Here is a 20,723-nt window from a genome sequence, read left to right as displayed (position 1 = left end):
GGAATAATGAGAGTCAAAGATTGTGCGTTTTTACAAAAATTATCAAAAATTTTGCCCCAAAATGGGTTTTTTGAAGAAAAAAATGCCTAAATACACTTTAATTATATCAAAATACCACTCAAATGAAAGAACTAGACAAGCTCTAGCATTTGATACTAAATTTGTCCCTGTAGCTCATATATTTTTCAAATTATTGCAGATTTATGATTTTTAGGAAAGGTAACATTTTTCGCGGAATTGCCCATATATATAATTTCCTTAATGTTAAACAAATCAATAATCCCTTGTTGAATATCTACTTATATTCACTGTATCAACAGGTCATATCAGTACTTATCAAATATACCAGGGTCTACCGAAAGATGCCATGATTTTATAGCCACAATGTATCTTGATCAAACCACTTTCATCTATTTAGACTTTGTGAAGAGCATTACGAGAGAAACATATTCTGGTTACTATGCCAGAGAAACAGAATAGACAGAATTTAACTCTACTATTGGTGTAAAGTTGAGAAGAAGGCCTTCTCAGAGGCACACACACTGAATACTACGGATGTGTGCATCACAGAAGATTGCTTGCATTGTCTGCATTTTGCATTTTTAAACAATCTTTGGAACTCATAATTCTGACTTGGGCTTGTCCTTTCCCTTGAAGTTGAGGGAGGCCGAGTTGATGCAGTAGCGCTTGCCGGTGGGCTGGGGCCCGTCATCAAACACGTGACCAAGGTGAGCACCACACTAAAAGAGAGAGAGAGAGAGAGCGGGGTGAAGGAAGAAAGACGACATTCGGCAACAATCATTACAACATTTCATCATAACCAACCTACTTTTGTGTCAGCCAAATCCTTGATATGTAAAGGATGCATAGATTCTTTATTCATCTTCATTCTGACCCAATGACATTTCTAGTAAGAAGGCAGTCAAAAAGTAACAACAAAATTATCAACAAAAGAAATGAAAGAAATAAAGTATTTGTGTAACTCATCAATAAAGTTTAATGCAACTTGGACAATCCATTAAAAAAAAATTACAAACATTTATAGTTTTGGTTAAATTCATGTGCTTTCATTACTAGAGAAGAAGGCTTCAACAGTTCATGATGGTAAAGTTAAAACAAAGAATGCCACATGCTTTCACTTGACTTGAAATGTAAGTCCATCAGAAGAAATACATGGTTTTAATGCAGAGTTTAATACATATACTTAGCAACTTTTCAGCGACTAGCCAGAATTTCTCCAAACTTCACTGCTGAATTTAAACCAAAATGTCTGCATTAACTGACTTCAAACTTATGTTTGGGAGTCACTCCCACTCCCTTGAGATCACTTTGGCAAGGAAGTCCTCTCTCCCGACGTGAGGACAAGACATTCATGCCCTCCTCACCTTGGCACAGACGCTCTCAATGCGATGCATGCCATGGGAGAAGTCCTCCTTCCTTTTCACCGTCCCAGCTGCAGCCATCTCTGAGAAAGAAGGCCAGCCTGGAAGGGGAGGATGGAAGGAAACACGTTACCCAAAAACAATGGAAACAAATCAGAAATTGTCTCTTTTTTAGTGCATCTGTATTACAGAAATTCAGTAGGGCCATCACAGTCTGGCTATTTATCATAAATCATATCTGTGAATGTACTTGTGCATTTAAGTCATGTGTGAGCAATGTAAAACAAAAAGATGAACGAAATTATCTATCCATTCACACACACAAAGACATATTTTTCATTTCTTCAGCAAATTTTGAACATTTGATGTGCAGTAAGCTGGCAGAGGTAGATAATGGGAGTGGCACTGACGCACTCAACAATCATAGCATATAGACCGATTCAATTTCGATGACCTATTCACCTACCGCCGCTAGCGGCGCTATAACGGTCGCCATAACTGGGGGCCAACGGGGGCTTCCGCGAGCTAGCTACCCAGAGCGAGTTGCACTTGCAGCTAGCAGCCTAGCGTACCCATCGCACATAGTTAGCCGGGCCTGGCCGCTGCGCCGCGGCCGGCAACCGCCGGCGCCGCGCTAATATTGTGATTGTTTACTCACTGTGTAAAAGTCATTCAGCCGCTTTTAATGCCCTTCTTTTGGACAAATTGAGTGATTCAGACATATTGATCTACTTTGAAAGCTTCAAAGGAAGGATCAGGAAAACACATCGTGCAGTCGTTGGGTGCACAAATAACAGAAAAAATGGAAATGGAAGCTGCACGGCAGTGTGTGAAATTCAGACACCGCTGACGCATGATAAATTAGGCAAAATTAAAGACAATTAAGCGAAATACAACGGTATAAAAATGCACAGATTTTGAAACAAACTATGTCTACTAGATTCTCTATTTAATTAGGTTATCACTGCATATTCGTAAAATATGTTGTTCATCTTAGAAGACAAGTTTAGACCAAAGATCAAAGAATTTGATAATTCACTGATTTATTATTTTTTTTACAAATCCTTGGTGTCCTACTTGCCAAAGTTAGAATACACTTAACTGGCTAGACTTTATTATTATGACAAACATTTTACAGCCTACACTACAGCTAAATAAATGTTTCAAGATGCGTTAAATTCTTATATTGTTTGCACTTCTTCAATGTTCAGCACTGAATTAACCATAGGCCTATTCAATTTTGGCCTGGAACTCTGAATTTGACTTTTGATAAAGTGATACTTATAAATATTTAACCATGGATGGTGGCAAACATCCGTTTCATAATCACACTAAGAAAGTATGATTTAAAATCACTTTTGTAGATTATGATATTAGGCATTAGCGTGATGTTATGCAAGGTTACTTAGACCTAAAACAGTAGAAGTTTTGGTTGTATCACATCATGCGACGTAGTCGTTACGTAAGTTTAGGCATATACGGCCTAGAAACGCCTTGATTTATATTCCGTTTGGTTTGCTTAGTTAGGCTTGCCTGAAGTTATCGACAACCGTCGTGTAGGGTTCTAGAAGTCAATTGTAATAGGTCTAGATCTACTCTGGACTCTTGCCTAGATTTCTAGACAAGATCTAACGTTAGACAGATTGTACCCTGCTGGCCCGACACTCCCGAGTAAAGCCTAGCCTGCCCTAAAAAGGTTAAGTTAACCGATAGCTTGCAATTTATTGTGCCATATCTAGCTCAAGATTCTTATTCATTATTTGTATTTAATTATATCAGTTAACTTGTCAACAGCCTAGGCTTATTAGCAAGACGTCTGCCTGCGCCTAGCAATAATTCTCCCCAGCGGTTTTTATTCTCTTCCACAAAGAATCTACGGGGCTTACACGCGAGTACCCAAGTCATCGCCAAAGAAATAGTCTACAAACATTCACGGATCGTACCGATATTTACCTTAAAATTCAAGTTTTGGCTACAGCCGTATGTCATCTACCCTGATTCGCTCATAGTCGGTATAAGTTGTTTAATTTCATTTATTTTTAATTAGCAAGCGAAAAAAAAATGTAGACTCTAGTTGTCACAAAGCCAGATGCGTCGATCGCTGCCAGCGCCAGAGATAGCTAGCTGGCCGGCTGGCGCCGGGTGGTATAAGCACTGGCTGCCGCTGGCACCCTTGCTACGCACGCAGGGCGCTTGCCGACCCAGCCTGTTTGGCCCCCATATATGGCGTCGCCTTTAGAGGGCGCACTTCCATGAACAGTCGCTTGAATCGGTCTATAGAACAGTCAGGCCATTTGTGCCCCAAGCACTGATGGTTAATGAATGTTACAGCTTTTTTAAAGTAAAAGTCATTTGTGTTGAGATATTACTTATCGCTTGCAGTGTCACAAAAAGGATGATAGTTGTTCTGATGGTACTCGAAAAAGTGTAAACATACAGTGGATCATATATCATAGATTCACTGTCACCCAGAATGTAGCTCCACTAATGACCATCTCTGATTGATGATGATGATGATGATGAAACAGCATTTATATAGCGCCATTTATCTGGCTCTTTGTATCCAACTTGGAAAATGGGTCAAAGCAATATTTAAATTTCGCATGAATTGACAATCACAATGGGTAATGATAGAGCAGGCATGCCACGGTCATATAGTTCCCAGCACCACCCAACCTGTGGTCATATAATATCTTGCTTGTACTATATGCACATCCACCGTTTGTATATATTTGAAAAAAAAAATACAATCGTGTTTTCTACATTGTTACTAATTTTCACATTTATTTTGTCAATCTATGTTTTTGCAATTATTACAAATATGTTCTGCTTATACATTACATATACATTTTCTGTTTATTTCATGGAAATGAAAATAAGTTTGAATCTTGAATATGATATCTGTGGTCATCCTAAACACGAGAAAGAATCCACTGAACTAAGGTGTTGGTCAGATGGTCACACATCTAAAACGTAGGATTGCAGTCTCATCTCACTAGGCAATGTAATAACTTCATTTTGTTCAAGTCTGCTTCTGACATTCATTGGGGTTGTGATTCCATATCACAATAAAATGTTGGACAACTTGACTATGAGAATCTAGACATACTGAACTATTTGACCTTACCTGACCCAGAGTCATACTTGTCCGAGGATCTGCAGAAAGTGGGTTGACAAAAAAGAAGAAGGATTGATTTAAAAAAAAACAATCTAAAAAAGGACAGTGAGAATGATTTCTTGGTAAGTGTACAGATATCAATCCAATAACATTCTAAGATGAAATCCTTAGGTAAGTATACTGTTGAGAATTTGATCTTCTTTTAAAATGACATGGGAGAATCCTAAACATATCATAATTATACTGTACATGAATCACACTCTAAAATAAAACAATGTCAGCTGGGACATTATCAACCATTCAAATTGAATAACTTTTCCTGACCACATCACTCAATTTTAAACAAGTTAATGAGAAATGCAATGCTAGGAACCCAGATCACATTCTTTCAAATACTATTACTTTAAAAATCATAAATATGCAGTGAATTTTTGACAATTTGACAATCCATTTTCTGAAAAATGACTGCATATTCAATCTTTCCCCGCTGGTTAGGGACTTGGAAATACATGAACAAACCACACACTTACATCTCAAACTTTATTGGAACTGTTTGAAATGTCAAGCATGTCCGGTCTAACCTTCTGCAAAAGCTTAAAGGACAAGTCCACCTTCATATACATAAGGATTGAGAGAATGCAGCAATATTAGTAGAACACATGATCAGTGAAAGTTTGAGGAAAATTGGACAATCCGTTCAAAAGTTACGAATATTGTAAGTATCTGCGCAGTCACTGCTGGAAGAGAAGACTACTACAGTGTATGATGTCACATGCGTACAACTATATAAGGAAAATAAAAAGAGAATTTCACAAAACTTTACTATTTTTTAATAAAGTGCACATTTCTTCGACTTGCTACTGACGTATGTTAAGGGTAATATTACTCCCCCTGCCTTCTGAAAGAGAAAAGTCGAGTGTTCTTTTGTTATGCAAGAAAAATGGAAATATGTTGAATTTTCTTTATTCTTTCTTTATGTTGTTGTACTCATGTGACATCACAAGCTATAGTAGTCTTTTCATCCAGCTGTGACTGAGCAGAAACTTCAAAAATTCATAACTTTTTAACGGATTGTCCGATTTTGCTCAAACTCTTACTGATGTGTTCTACTAATATTGCTGCATTCACTCAATCCACATGTCTATGAAGGTGAACTTGTCCTTTAATTAGTTCCCTGAATATATGTCTAGTAATGTCATTGTGATTGTTGCTTTGTTTTCTGTTGAGACTGGCATCACATTCTTCAAAGCAGCAAAAAAAAGCTGCTGAAAACTGCTTATCCAATAATGGCGAGCCAAAGGAGTAAAATGGAGTCAAAAGGGGCCTTTAAAGTACATAGTCTATGAGTACATACATACTCAGTATTGCGCAAACACATTCATCCTCAGGCTACGGGGCACAGAGTGTGCTTAAAGGTCCAGTTTACCTTTGGGAGCAGTCATTTGAAAAATGTTCAAGATATCGCCTCTCATGCATATGTGTAGGTCTGTTGTACCACAAAACACCCTCCCATATAAAAGTTTTGCAATGAAGCCTAAGATATAAGGAGATGTCAGTATTTTTCTCAATAAACCGTAACGGTATACGGTTTAGTCTGGAAACATTTTCATTATAACTATTGTTCACATTTTGTATATTTAACGATACTTAGCATCGATTTTACTGATTCAAATTTTCACAGTGGTTGTTTCTATCCCTAACTCACATTTTAGAACTATTTTAAAGCACTAATGCTTGATTTTTGTTTCATCTGCAAATGGTAAATTATGCCTTTGACAGGGAAAGCAATGCATCTAAACTTTTAGCTATGTCTCACATTACACCAGCTGACACACAAACACACAACTATACACACTCTCAATTTCACATGTATCCATTTCCCCAATTATTTTTTTTTCTCTACAAGATGGCTAATGCCCATTGGCAAATATTGCAGAAAATACTGGAATGTCTACAAAGATTTGCAAATATCACAAATGAGACAGAGCCACCAAGCAACAGAAACAGAGGCAGAAAAAAAAAATGTCTGCATATTTTATAACACGAGTACCCAAGGTCTAAAGAAAAACAACAACAAAACAACGTCAACAAGCACCTCATTATAGTTAGATCATATGTTACAACTAGGTGTGGATTCCTGTTTAGTATGCCTAGACAAAAGTAGACTGCAATTCAAGCAAATTTTAGATAATAATTCAAACAAACTCTACGAATATAATTGACGAGCAGAATCACAAAAAGCTGCAAAAAGGCAGCACTGCAGTCACATGCACTACAGAGCTTTTTTTTTTTTTTAAGGACAGAACAAATCTATCACGGCTGTCTGACAGATGACTGCTGGCTCTTATATCTGCAATGTGAGCATGCTGAGTACGCTCTAGTGGTTGGTATCTGCGTACAACCCTAAAGCCTGCGGACGGAGCAGCCGAATACTAAGTACAAATCATTAAGGCTGGTGACTCACTTAAAGAGGAGGGCGTCGCAGACGATGCAGTGGTAGTCCCCATTAGCCTTCATCTGGTAGTATTCTCCGGTGAAGGCCCTTGGGAGAGATAAAGATGCACATTATGGTCACATGACCTGAATAGAATATCCAGTCTGGTAGGAGTGTGTTAGGGACTCGTAGTTAAATGTCGCACGCCTAGCAACCTACTTCAGAAGGGGTCGTATCTGCTTAATATCGGAGATCAATCCGAGACGATGAAATTTCTTAAACTGACATGCAGTCAACCTCCCCCAAGTCGAATCCATAGGAACTGGAGAAAATCTTTCGACTTTAATTTTGCAGAAAAACATGTTTATATGCATCCAGGGTATGATTTCTACTTTGACATAGCCAATGGTGCTTATTGTTCAGTGTTTTCAATTCATTTTCTTTGTAGGATCTGCCTATACCACGAACATTCGTACAGTTTCAATACAACGAATGATGGACTAAATTGTGCTTTACCATCTGTAAATACCAGAGACCACCTCCAGAGACAATCAAAAGCAAGACTGTGAAGTTATGTCAAATTTCTTAATCCACATTATATCAAAGGCAAGCATCTATTCTTCATATCAGATTTGTAGAAACAGAATCTTATATCATCGGCATGAACCTAATTGCTCGACTATTAGTTTGTGCTGTTATTGTACAATTTTCTCCCCATCCCACATACAGTGTACATTAGTTTTACTGCAATATCAAACATGACAGCACATTGTACCTGCTAAACTGAAAATTCATACACAAAAACAGGCATCTACAGATGCGCATTTCAAATGAATTTGTAAACACCTCACTCATTTTATCTTTGCTACAGACATCATATCTTAATTTTTTTCTTTTCTTTTCAGAATTTGTGTCTATCATCAGCCCTTCACTCTCATCTTCTCATTACCTTTCGGTGCCTTTCTCCTGTGTGACTTGATATTGCATAGGCGTGAGTCTTTCCCTGAGTTCATCTTTGTTCACCTTCACCTCATAATTTTCTGGCTGTGTACTTCCTGTGGAGGGCAAGAAAAGAGAGAGAGAAAGCAGGAGGAGAAAGATAGACAGAAGGAGAGAGAGAGAAGGAAAGAAGGAATAGAAAGTGAGAAAAAAGGGAGAGAACATCTCAGGTTATTACGTTGGAATGTTCAATGTCATATGTACTTTCATCACTGCGAAGGTACACTTGAGGTATGTACTCTCAATCCTATACCTTTTCATCATGTTTGCAAAGAGGATTTGGGTATATTCTCCTCATCAAATGGTCATCATGCAGGGATTCAAAGGTGGCATGGCTCACGAGCAGACCTTCAGATTTCAACAAACTTTAATAATAAGGGAAATGGCTCCAGCTACCATAGATAACTGACGTCATATGTTAGAAGACAGTGATTGGGTTGAGAAATTTCCCTGTTTATGGCTGTATGTCCCTGCCCATCTGTGTGGTTGTTGTTGTTTTTTTGACTGTGTTAATGTGTTTTTGTAATACTTGAAGCATCCTTTTAATAGTCAGCACTGGATGAGAATGTTACAATTCCTTACGGTATACAGTGTATGTGCAGACTTTGGAGCAAAATAGTATCACATGTTTACATGATGAGTCATCATTCTGTTCTTCTTCTTCTCTACCAAGCCCCGGTCTGCTTCAGAATTGAGAATATGATGTATGATGGGGGAGAAGGAAGCAGGTCTACAAAGTCGTTGGGGAAGCAGCTCTGGGAAGAAGGCAACCCCTAACACTCAGCTTGGCCTCTCCCGCAATTGATACAACTGAAATCCATCTGGCACTGCACTCTAATTAGTCTGGGTAAGGAAAACTGTGTCTCAAGAATCCAGAGAGAGAGACAGAGAGACAGACAGACAGACAGACAGAAAAAAAAAGCCCTGATTTTCCATCAGAACATTTCCAAACATCTCAAACAGAGGACACGGATATTAATCTGTGATACTCCACAGAAAGAAAAAAAAAAATGTCGTTTGAGCACATCTCTCTGTAGAGTTCAGTTGGAAGGGATTAGCACTGCCTTCCAGTGACAACATTGTAACACATCATAGATAGAAGCCTTCATTTATGTCAGAATAATTCTCACACAGAGGTGAACAAATCTACAGTTTAACGTACGACTTGCAGGATATTGTTACCGTACAATTCCATTTTTGATCAGATTGTCACATTTGTCTGACAAAGTAGAATATTTTATGTCTTGGAATAACCAGGAAGACATCTACATCAAATACAGAATAATTAAAACACACACACACACACACAGTAGTAAACACTGAAATTCTAGTGCCAACGCACAATGGTCAATTTTGATAGACATCAAACACAGCATTTGGAGTAACAGTGTTTAAAATGTGAAAAAAAACCAAACCAAACAATCCACAGATCAGTTTGGAGTGCTAACGGCTCAAGTGATGGGTGAAGAATTTAGGACGTTCCCTTGAATGCAATGAATACTTTTATCACAAAATGTACAAACCATGCTTTAATTCTATGCATTGCACTTAATTCCCATAACAACCTATACCACTAAATGATACTCCATTATTACTCTACCACCAATATCACTACAAAGAATAAATGACTAAATCCCTCAAAAGCATGGGCACATGTAACTACCAAGTCAGTCACTCTGCTACATCATTGTATCACAGAGATCTATTAGCATCATATCCCAATCACAAATCATCTTCAAGCTGTCTCACACGAATCCTATTCTTGTAATCTTGTATTTCACGAGGCTGGAGCGGTCCTTTAAATTACATCTGCCCTCACTTGGAGACACAGCATGTGGACTTTATTGATTTTACTTCCATCTGCATTCCCCACACCACTCCGCAAAATTAGATTCCACTTCCGACCTGTAAATATTTATCTGCACGGGGGCATGGTGGAGTTCTACTATGCAGCACACAACATTGTATTGGTTATTAGTTTGTATTTGAACAGCCCTAGCAAATACTGAAAGTAAATATTGAAGTCATACTTATTGGGCTTCAAACACATAGCCTCCCATCATAATCATGTACTAGTTTCTTAGTACACTGATCAATAACTACTTGATTGAATGTGGAAGAACTACAGTTTCTATTGCATACAAGGGCATTGCTGCATTTAAGTGTTTCTTCTTTCTTTTTCTTTATTCCACCTTTAATATCCAATCTCCTTTCTACAGAGATGCAGTTTTTTTGATAACACATAAAGGATATGAAGGTAGTGAGTTCAACAAAGTACACACATAATCATCATTTTCCCTTTTGCCTCCGCAACACCACTTCATGTCATAAATGTTATAAAGATAAAACATAATTTACACAGCTAATGACCCATGACATTATCATCACATGATTTGACAGGGCTTTGTCTAGCCAGAGATCACTGGATACTATGCCCACGTTATCTCATATACAGACAGTATATCAAATACAATACTCTTTCATGTACGGTACTTGTAATCTAAACATATTGACATTTTCAACATACATTTCCAAGAAGTAGCTGAACCTAATCAATCACAGGGTAAGAACATGAGACACACTTCAGCATCAAATTTGACTAAATTGTCAAACATTTGAAAGGCTCAGCAACTTCCTGGAAGTTGAAAACTTCTCAAGAGAATGTCACGCTCACACAGCTTCTGTTGGGGAGTGGAGAAAATTCCATAAAGATGCAGGCACAGTGGAAGGTTTTCAGAATTCTGGTTTTAATACAACTACGGATTGGGAGTGTTCATCTTAAATCCACTTATTACGCATGGCAAAGGAGGAGCACACACCAATGAGATTTTGTGGATGTACATGTTTAACCCATTGAATCCTAAACATTGCATTTCTGTAATTAGAGACTGTATTTTTTAATTTTTTTTTTTGCTCTTCAAAGCTATTATACATGTTAAAAAGGTATGATATATGCAATATGCTTTTACATAACCTCCATCATATGTCAGTTAAAAACATAAACTGTATATAGATACAGTTTGGATAACAATGTTATTGGCATATTGTTTTTTTTTTAGTTATCCACATCTTGCAAGCTCTGCATTTCAGTAAAATCACTCTTTTCCCATCGCTATACTCACTTTGGTCATCATTGCAAAGTGCAGTATGCATTGTTTCTCTCATTATCGATCATATTCATTTGGACATTAATTTGTATTACACTTTCTGACTTATACTTCTTACAAACTGCTTTATGATATAAACTGTCAAATGTATACTTTGTATTATGTATCCTTTAGTTTTGTTGCACATGATAAATAAAGCAAATTGAATTGATTTGAAAAAAGGTGGAGCAAAAAAAAAATTCACATGAACCTTTTAGAGTTTTTACTTTGTTGCAGAATTTTCAAAGTCTCTTTTGATAGCCCACTTTATAATAATCCTTCAATTGACATCACATTGATGAAAACTCCAGTTTTTGTTTTCTCCAATCTTGGAAAATGTATATATTTCTTTCTGACTCTGTCTCTGTGCAAATGATATGACTTTATCCAGTTGTTCCACCCAATCTTTCTCCAATGAAAGATACAAAGGTGCAAATTTTATGCTTACGATGGGAAGAAGATATAACGTCTGCAATGAAATTCCCCCAGGAATCAATGGGTTTAGAGAATTGGAAGTCCATGCAATGCTTGGAGCGATTGAGGAAATGAATTGTTATGTCAGAGTTGTCAGACTTGACTGATGACTGTGGGCGGGAAAGCTTCCAAGGCAAAAATAATCATGTCTGAACATCACATAGGCAAGACTGATCTACTTTCATTCCTTTTTTCCAGTCATCTGTTGTTCTTCAACAACATCAAACTGTAATGATATTATGTCTCTCTGTTGCATAAGCACGTATCTACAGCTCCACTCAACACAATCTACGTGAAGTGAGTAAAACCTGTCCTGTGTCATAACCACTACAAGATACGTGACTGGACTGGCTGGATGATGCCAAAACATGACTAAATCACAAACTGCGTGTGCATGCTTAATGCAGAGTCTAATACCACAAATGATATCTGATACAGATGGCAAAAACTCGAGCAGATTTGACTCATAATGGCAGTAGATGAAGAACTAATACTTAAAATAGTTAATACTAATATCGTAAAAACATCAATCTGAATGAGAAGGAGAGGAAGATGTTAAAGGACAAGTTCACCTTCATTAACATAAGGATTGAGAGAATGTAGCAATATTAGTAGAACACATCATTGAAAGTTTGACGAAAATCGGACAATCCGTTCAAAAGTTATGAATTTTTGAAGTTTTTGTGCAGTAACCGCTGGATGAGAAGACTACTGCAGTGTGTGAATAACTTAGATGTCACATGCGTACAACAATGTAAGGAAAATATAAAGAGAATTTCACAAAATGTCATCTTTTGAAAAAAGTACACATTCCCCCGACTCGTTACCGACAAATGTTATGGGTAATATTATTCCCCCTGCCTTTAGAAAGAGGCAAGTCAAGTGCTCTTTTATTATGCGAAAAAAGTGAAAATATGTTGAATTTTCTTTACATTTTCTTTATACTGTTGTACGCATATGACTCACAAGCTGTAGTAGTCTCCTCATCCAGCGGTTCCAACATACAAATTTTTAAAAATTCATAACTTTTGCATCGATTGTCCAATTTTCCTCAAACTTTCACTGATGTGTTCTACTGATATTGCTGCATTCTCTCAATCCTTATGTTTATGAAGGTGAACTTGTCCTTTAAGAAGATGTTGAAGAACTAAGACTGTATAGACTTAAAATACTTCAATCAAGAGTGTTCCTTTATTAGAACTGTGAGAATACTGCTCAAAGAAGGAACAGAAAAACTGCATCCTGGATTGGGATATCTGACAAAGTGACTCAAAGAGAGATCATATATATCATTACCAGTAAGAATAAAAGTACTTGAAGTAATAGTTAATGATTAGAAATTTGAGTGAAGATTTTCTGACAAACTTTTATAACCTACTGAAATCCTTGCATTTGACTGGCTGAGAGCAAATTTGTTGGACAAAACGCTTTAGGAAATGCCCCCCCCCCCCCTTTAACAATGCCTCATTGCGGGATATAACTGGGTTCAGCCTGGAATGTGAAGGCTGAAGTCTCCATTCTAGGTGTGCTCTGTGCCAACCGCATCACAAGTCTCATCAATGATGCATACATGTATGCATGTAAATACGTATAATTTGGTGTTTCATGTGTGCATAAATGTTCTACAATTCTTTGGAGTCCATATTCGTTTCGATTCAAGGACAGCTGGGTGCAGGAAAAAAATCTTTTTGAGAGCAGTCTTCTACATCAGAAGGACCAGAGCCAATGGAGAACTCCATCGATCATCTTCTTATCACTCCCTGTGGGATCAGCCGAGTGCAAACAACTGTCCATCTGAGTTTACACAGAAGATCGAAGTCACGGTTCAACTGGACGACCGGAGCACACAATAGAGAACATCTCCAGCATCTGAAGCCAGAAAGATGACGTGGACGCACGAGATGTCACGTCACGTTGTGCCACTGGGACCATAAATGTGGCTATGTGGCAGAGTGCAGCCTGTGACTTTACTTTAATACAACATGGCCCCCCTGCGAAAAAGTACTCGCAGTTTTCTCCCCCATATTTGCTCATCTTCCTATTTACATATTTATTTTAATCCATTTGTTCATCGATCTCCCTCTCTATCAATCTCCATGTCAATCTTTCTTTTCTTCATCCCTGCAATCCCTTTCTTCCTTTTGCTTCATCCATCTAATTTTATCTGTTGACATTGCTCACAGAGATTCAAAACGACACACATGCACTTTTTTCCCCAACGTTCAAATGTATGACTTGTGCAATCACATGTCCAGAGTCCAAATACCCTGCCAGTACACCTGAACTTTACCTACAGGTCTTTTAGGAGTTATGGGTGCCCAGACAAGAACGACTTCATATGATGGATCTGTAGCAACATCCATGCAGCTTTCGCAGATTCTTCTCTTTCTACATGTTGTACATGTCAGTAAGTAGAAAACTGTCAGCACTCATCCATCCATTTTGCATGTACCTGTCTTAACACTTACATCTATCTCTCCATTTCCCCTCCACTCTATCATTCCAACTACAGGTATCAATCTATCAATATTTCTTTGACAAGATTCCCATAACATTTATAGATGTAATTCTTTCTAGGAAACATATGTGCCTCAACCAAGCAAGTACTAGTAACACAAATCTTAAAATGTCTCCAGATCATATGTAAATAATGCAGATATCAAGAATAGAAATGTGTGTACTCTAGGTATTTGTGCAAATGATGTATCATATCAAAGTGACTTATGAATTTCCAGCTTTACAGTGTAACAAAGGTGTTGCGTAGTATTCTAACATATTTGCTTTGTGTGTGTGCCTGATCCCAACCTCATTTGTCGACAAAGATGACAGACATGCTATACAGTGTATCTCACGATGTCAAAAATTCATGTTCCATGAAAACATAATGAGCTGGGACAACATAGACATTAAGATGCAATGCCATCAGCAAAATGAACTAATCAAAGAAACTAGCAAGGTTAGACATGGAACACAGCCATGTGTCTACCCAGCACAGCATATTTGCTGTCATGTGTCACTGCACTACGCAAACATCATTTACACACATTGTCGCTCGATACTGATATTGGCGACTGCGGATATCCGTTGTTGGACTGATCAATGCTGAAAATGTCCTATAAGCTCCGCTAGTCCGTCCAGCCCATCGCACTCCCGTGTTAGCACAGCAGCCAGCTACCTCGTTTCCCATCATCCACACAAATGGAAACACCCACTTCGTTAATGCAGTGGATTACATGTGGATGACTGGCGATGGATACCGCTTCTGTTGTTGTCACATGGGATAATCAATCAAATACAACACCTTGCATTCATTTCACAGAGTGAGCTATGACCCAGTTTCCACGCCATCAACTCTCTCCCCATTAAATTATGCGAATATCATCCTAATAACACTGGATACAACTCTGGATACATCTATGGATTTGTCCCCTTTCTGTCATTACAGATGCAATGATGTCAGTGTTATGAACGAAATATGGCAAAGTTTGGCAAAATGATGCCATAATAAAGCAAGTACAACTTGAAATAGGCCTAATGGATGATGGATTATTGCTGATTTTACACCAGCACTCTTTTATCTCAAGCAAAGGGGGGAATGGCAAACAGTATGGGATTGCACTTTTCCATGTTTATCAAACATAAGGCACATATCCTACAAGGAACCAAAAAAAAAAATAAATTAAATAGAAAGCACAAAAATATCACTCCAAAATATAAAGTACACTGTATCTTTCATTATAAATTCTGTTGGTTTGATTTTGATAAGACTATAAACACAGAAAACTGGGTCAAGTACAAAGAAGAATAGACAGACAGACAGACAGACAGACAGACAGACAGACAGACAGACAGATGGAGAGAGAAAGAGAAAGAGAGGGAGAGAGTCGAGCTATGACAAGTGGGGGGGGGGGATACGCGGAAAGACTCGGACCGTATGTATAACACTTTCTAATGCACCACACTGATCATGCATTTAAACGTTTGAATCACCAAGAATTAAAGAGAAAATCAAATGCTACTGTATGTAAATCTATCAAAACTTTAATATATTTCTAGTACCATCTAGCATTCATATACTCAGTCTAAAACTTGTGGGTCAGTGTGTCATACAAGAGGCACTTTTGAAAACATCCTGCGGATCCTTCATCGCTGAGAATATGACACCTACGTTTAAACAGCCCTCCCACGCTATAAACTTCATCCCGATGCACCCATACCCACAAGGCCTTAATTGGACCCGGGCATTCTTGACCGTCCTGTCGCGGGGATTTTAATTAAATCAGAAATGAGAGATGTTCCGAGAGTTCTGCATAACACCACCATCTCCTTCCCAAGGGACGAACCTTTTGATTACACATCCTTGACACCTCCCTATTCAAATGCACACGCACAGCAACAAGACAGGCATTCCCCCCCCCCCCCCCCCCACGACCAGACATAATGGCTACCACACTAGCAAGGTGACATTAAATATGAGATACATCTACACTGCATCTGTACGTGATAAACAAGAATTCTTGGGAAAAGTGAAGATACATCAAGATTATTCTACTCATGTACCACACTCTTCCTATGAGGTACACGTATGCACCAAAAAATTTCCTGATCAATCCACAAAATTGCCAAACCCTATAGGAGAAAACCCCTTTATTTCTCAAGATTACACTGGGTACATGTAGGTTGCTAAACAGAATGGGACAATGCACGCTTATCTGAGTTCTGCATGTTGGGTAGTACAACCTTCAAACGCAATCACTTACTACACACAACCCTAGACATTGTTTTCATAAAGAAGTTTATAATTCATTACAGTTATACTTGTGACGCAGAGGCAGAACTGAAGCAGAAAGGGCATCTCAGAATCATGTCCAGTAGAAGATCGTCGTTGATGACCTATGATCTGCTACGGAGGAAGGGTCCAAATAAATGAATGACACAATGCAGTCGCACCACATGAATGTGTTGTCTTCCATTTTCACTAGATACGGTTAAACTCACAATGTGTGGATGGTCTCTGCCCCCACTCAAGAAAAAATCTTACGATCCAATAGACTTTGTAACTTTCAGTTCAATTGCAACTGGTAAGTGCATTGCAATAGTAGAATTGCAGTCATACTTGCAGTCTAATTATGGTGAAAAATATGGCATACAAATTCTATTACATACATGTGCAATGTATTGATTTGAATACTGTATGCGCCATGTTTTAGTGAGACTAATTTTTCACGAATCGGCACCTCTCGACAATTTGGCAATATGATGGTTAAATTTTGCAATCATGGAGTGCAGAACCGGTACTAAACAGAGAAATGTACATGCATGCATGTCACATTCATATCAGGATGCGAGTTAATATTTTTCGCGTGTTTTTAAGCTTGTGAATAGCACCTGCGATTCGCGAAATTTGTGAAAATAAAAACCTCGCAAAATATTTAGTGTAAACAGTGAATGTCAAGGGGGCATTAGAGCACACCTTTCCTCCATAACAATACCTGTGAATATCTACATGTAGTAACATTTCTGCCAGGCGAATAAAATGCCAGTGAATGTGTGTGTATGTATGTGTGTATGTGGGTGTGGGTGTGCATGACAACATGATTGTAATGTGAGCAATTTTTTTTTCCCCCCACTGGCCTGCAAGGTAATCATTGGAAGCCTGATGATAATGTGAAACGACAGGTCCATGTCAACAGCTTTACATTCCACTAATTGCCCGATAATGTGCATGTATTTTCTGACTTTAAATCGATTATCGGCACTTCCATTCCATCTCCTTCCCCGATGGCGGGGAATTTATTGGAATGCTGAGCTACCGCTGGTCTCATTAAGTACTTGTAGCAGCTGATCTAAGCCATGGTAGCCAGAGAAGGTGGGCAACTCAGGCCTTGACATACAGGGAGATTCACTTTGAACACAGCCTTCTTTTTTTCTTCCTTTGAAGGGTTACTTTTTGACGAGAAAAACAGCACTAATCACACATGGGGCAATTGAGGCAGAGCCTACACCAGAGGAGCCAAAAGGTTGAAATATATAAACGTAATGTCGGGCTCTGCTGGAAAAAAATTATTGCTAACCTGAGCTTCAAGCAAGCGTTCACAATGACTAAAACTTTTAATACCTCTTGCCACCCAAAGTGAATGTACTCTACATTATAATATCATGCCAAAATGAAACTGGTATCATTTTCTCAGCAGTGTCGTTTTGATATGGTGAAATTTGATGACTGTAGGCCTTGGATAACACCTGAAACTAAATTGTAGACATACCATATTAGACTTGGCATCTTTTCTAGCATACGTCAATTATCAAAGTGCTACAGCATGTCAGTCTGTGGTAAGGTCTTCAGAATGGTCATCACAAGAGTGAGACAAATCAAAACTGCTGAAATTTATTCAGAGATTATCAGTCCATTCTAAACGTCTTGTTCTGGGGGTGATTTCCTTGTATCCGTACTCCGATACGATTTCCCGTGGCACAGGGCCAGGCAGACGTGAAGACCCTATGGAATAGGTCAACATCAGCTGTAGATCATAATAGCTGCCCCCTTTTCACCCTGAAAGTACATATCACGCCACTCGGTGCCCCGCCCCACCACAAACCCCAGAAGATTTTCACCTTTGACCTCTCCTGGTTCCTGAATTCCAGTCATGCCAGATGATCAGCGACTGATGACTCGCATGTGACATTGATTGGATATAAAATACCTTCCTTGCCACATAAGCTCACTTGTTCCTTTCGTTAATGGAGGAGTCGTAGTATGCACACTCCCACAGCCCCTAATCTTCAAACAATCTTAAATACCGTATGCCAGTAGGAAGCTCTTCTCCTCTGATTAGCACTGTGATAGTGAAAACAGATCAGTCATGCTCTAATGTAATGAATTACTACCTTGTTTAATGAGTCACACATGATACAATGCAAACTAAGCAAGGCTCACAGAGTACTACAATATTGGGTGACAACAAGCCAGTTTACATTTCACAATTTGCAGTGGTCTGCAATGACCTCTGATCACAAGATTTTTCAAAACATTTATTTTGCTTCTTTTCATTTCTTTTAAAGAGGAGTCTGTTATACAGCTATAGTAGTAAGTAGTACGTTGTACATACATACAAGTGTATGTACAATGTACATTATACTGTGATGTATGAGTAGCTCTTGCTGATTAGATGAAAAATACATATTCACCAATACATTCCTTTCTGCATCTCGTTCATTTACACATGTACAAATACAACTCTTTACAGTGGACCTGTCCAGTTTTTGAAAACCCTCAGTCACGAGTCAATTTCAAAAGGTCTGCAATGACCCTTTACTACATATTCTTGCTCAAATCTGTGGACTGGATCATACAAACAACATCAACAACAACAACAACAACAACAACAACAACAACAACAACAACAACAACAACAACAACAACAACAACAACAACAACAACAACAACAACAACAACAACAACAACAACAAATAGAGATTTTGCTAAAATGGTTTCAAAATGGAACATCTCCTGCCAGAAGCAGGACAGTCTCTTGTCCCGATTCTGAGTCTCTGAGTTCAGCAGGCCTGGACCCAGGGCAAAAAAGGACATACATTTGTACAATTTATTACACATGTAATTATTCTAAATGCGCATGCTTGTGTGGTCAAAGTGTCCAGTTTGCTAGGCATCCAGGCAGGTGAATCTCCAGTTTCCAGCACGCTTGGGTATGGCTTCCAATCTTTGTAAACTCAAAACATCAACTTAACCCATTTAGGACGGACTGATTTTGCTACAACTCGCATTTCCCATAGACACCTGCTCAAGTATACTTGGGACTCATCCTCAACGGATTTAAAGGATAAGTGTCTCAAAGGTCAAACAGCCATGACCTGAGTTTCACGACATAGAAGTTCAAATGCCTTATTTCTTGATGGGTTATTCAAACAAGGGGGGGGGGGTGAAAAAAAAGACATGATGAAGTATGCTTACAGGCAGAGTGTGGGATTGTTTCCTCATCTGTCTCGCTGCGTTAAAAGCTGAGCTGCATTGATCACACACACTTGATAACGAGGATTTATTATTCACACAAATTCTTCTTGGCCAGTCTTGCTGGTGAATCGTCTGCTGCCAGTACTTCCGAAAGCCCATTTGCAAAATATGAAGTGTTGGAGTTATAAGCATGCTATCATCAGCCTTTTGACCAAAACGACCAGTCTATTAAAGTGATGATATTGAGGACTGAATTCAATCTCATTTACTTTTGGCTCTAAATTTGTAAATTGCAATGTGTTTTAATAATACAATTACTGAATTAAAAATGAGAATACAAGACCATGCATAACCACCATGTAAATATATAAAAACTTAATGCAATGATTTAAGTGTCCTGAAAGAAAAACAACATTTTTCTGTAGCCCCAAAATATCAAATCTTTCCAACAAGACAAGAAAAAAAATGAGGGGGGTCAGTTGGATTCTGTCACAAGACTCAGTCAAGAACTGTATCTTCGTGTAAACATTAATTATGGATTGTAATTAAGACACACTGTATAAGGTGCTATATTATTGCATATATTTCAGGGAATGAGGAAGGTCACGGTCATTTTTGTGAGATGTTAATTGTTTTCATGATTTTGACACCGAGGCTTATACTAGGAGCATTAATGCTTGTCATTTCTAGATTTGTGTGTGTGTGTGTGTGCGTATTGTTGAATGGCGGTTCAGGAAATTTGTAAAAATGAAACTCTCACCAAAATAACAGCTCACTCGACAGTATTCAGATATCAAAGGCGCCACATGTACAGTTACTGTATAGTTACTGTATGTTCCCCTGACCTACATGTACACATGTATACATGTGTATACCAACACGCAAACTGCACTGTGTATGTGTGCATCAGTGCACAGATGAACTGTAGATGATGAGTCTACACAGCTGAGGTCTATACATTATATAGAGCATCCATGACAAATCTATGCAAAAAAATCTTCATTTTTAACGTTTGATTTTGAGTTTGTTTGCTTTTCAAGGAAAACCCACAAGGCATAATCACAGCAAATCACATTTGTACAGTGTAGGCCTGTGCCTACTACACGATGTATCATGCAATGGCAAGATGCACTTGTACGCATTATGCTGAATGTACACTGTTAATAAGTAACAACGGAAACTGTCTTATATTATAATT

General features: G+C 38.3%; 1 protein-coding gene across 1 annotated transcript in view; it reads right to left on the bottom strand.

Annotated features, from left to right (window-relative positions):
* Positions 1-263: 263 nt before the first annotated feature.
* Positions 264-20,723, bottom strand: part of LOC139734012 (peptide methionine sulfoxide reductase MsrB-like) — a 46,760-nt gene continuing 26,300 nt past the window's right edge. Inside the window, exons 2-7 of the mRNA XM_071644819.1 lie at positions 7,884-7,989; positions 6,965-7,042; positions 5,031-5,111; positions 4,510-4,538; positions 1,386-1,483; positions 264-740 (exon numbers count right to left, since the gene is read on the bottom strand). Coding sequence (XP_071500920.1) covers positions 621-740; positions 1,386-1,483; positions 4,510-4,538; positions 5,031-5,111; positions 6,965-7,042; positions 7,884-7,989 — 512 coding nt within the window. The 3' untranslated portion in view covers positions 264-620. The remainder of the gene's footprint in view (positions 741-1,385; positions 1,484-4,509; positions 4,539-5,030; positions 5,112-6,964; positions 7,043-7,883; positions 7,990-20,723) is intronic.

This window comes from Diadema antillarum, unplaced genomic scaffold (genome assembly GCF_040938485.1).
Source record: "Diadema antillarum isolate AM-2024a unplaced genomic scaffold, OU_Dant_1.0 seq00000507_RagTag, whole genome shotgun sequence".
Taxonomy (NCBI): Eukaryota; Metazoa; Echinodermata; class Echinoidea; order Diadematoida; family Diadematidae; genus Diadema; species Diadema antillarum.
The sequence above is the reverse complement of the archived record's forward strand: the minus strand, read 5'-3'. Positions and strand labels throughout refer to the sequence as shown.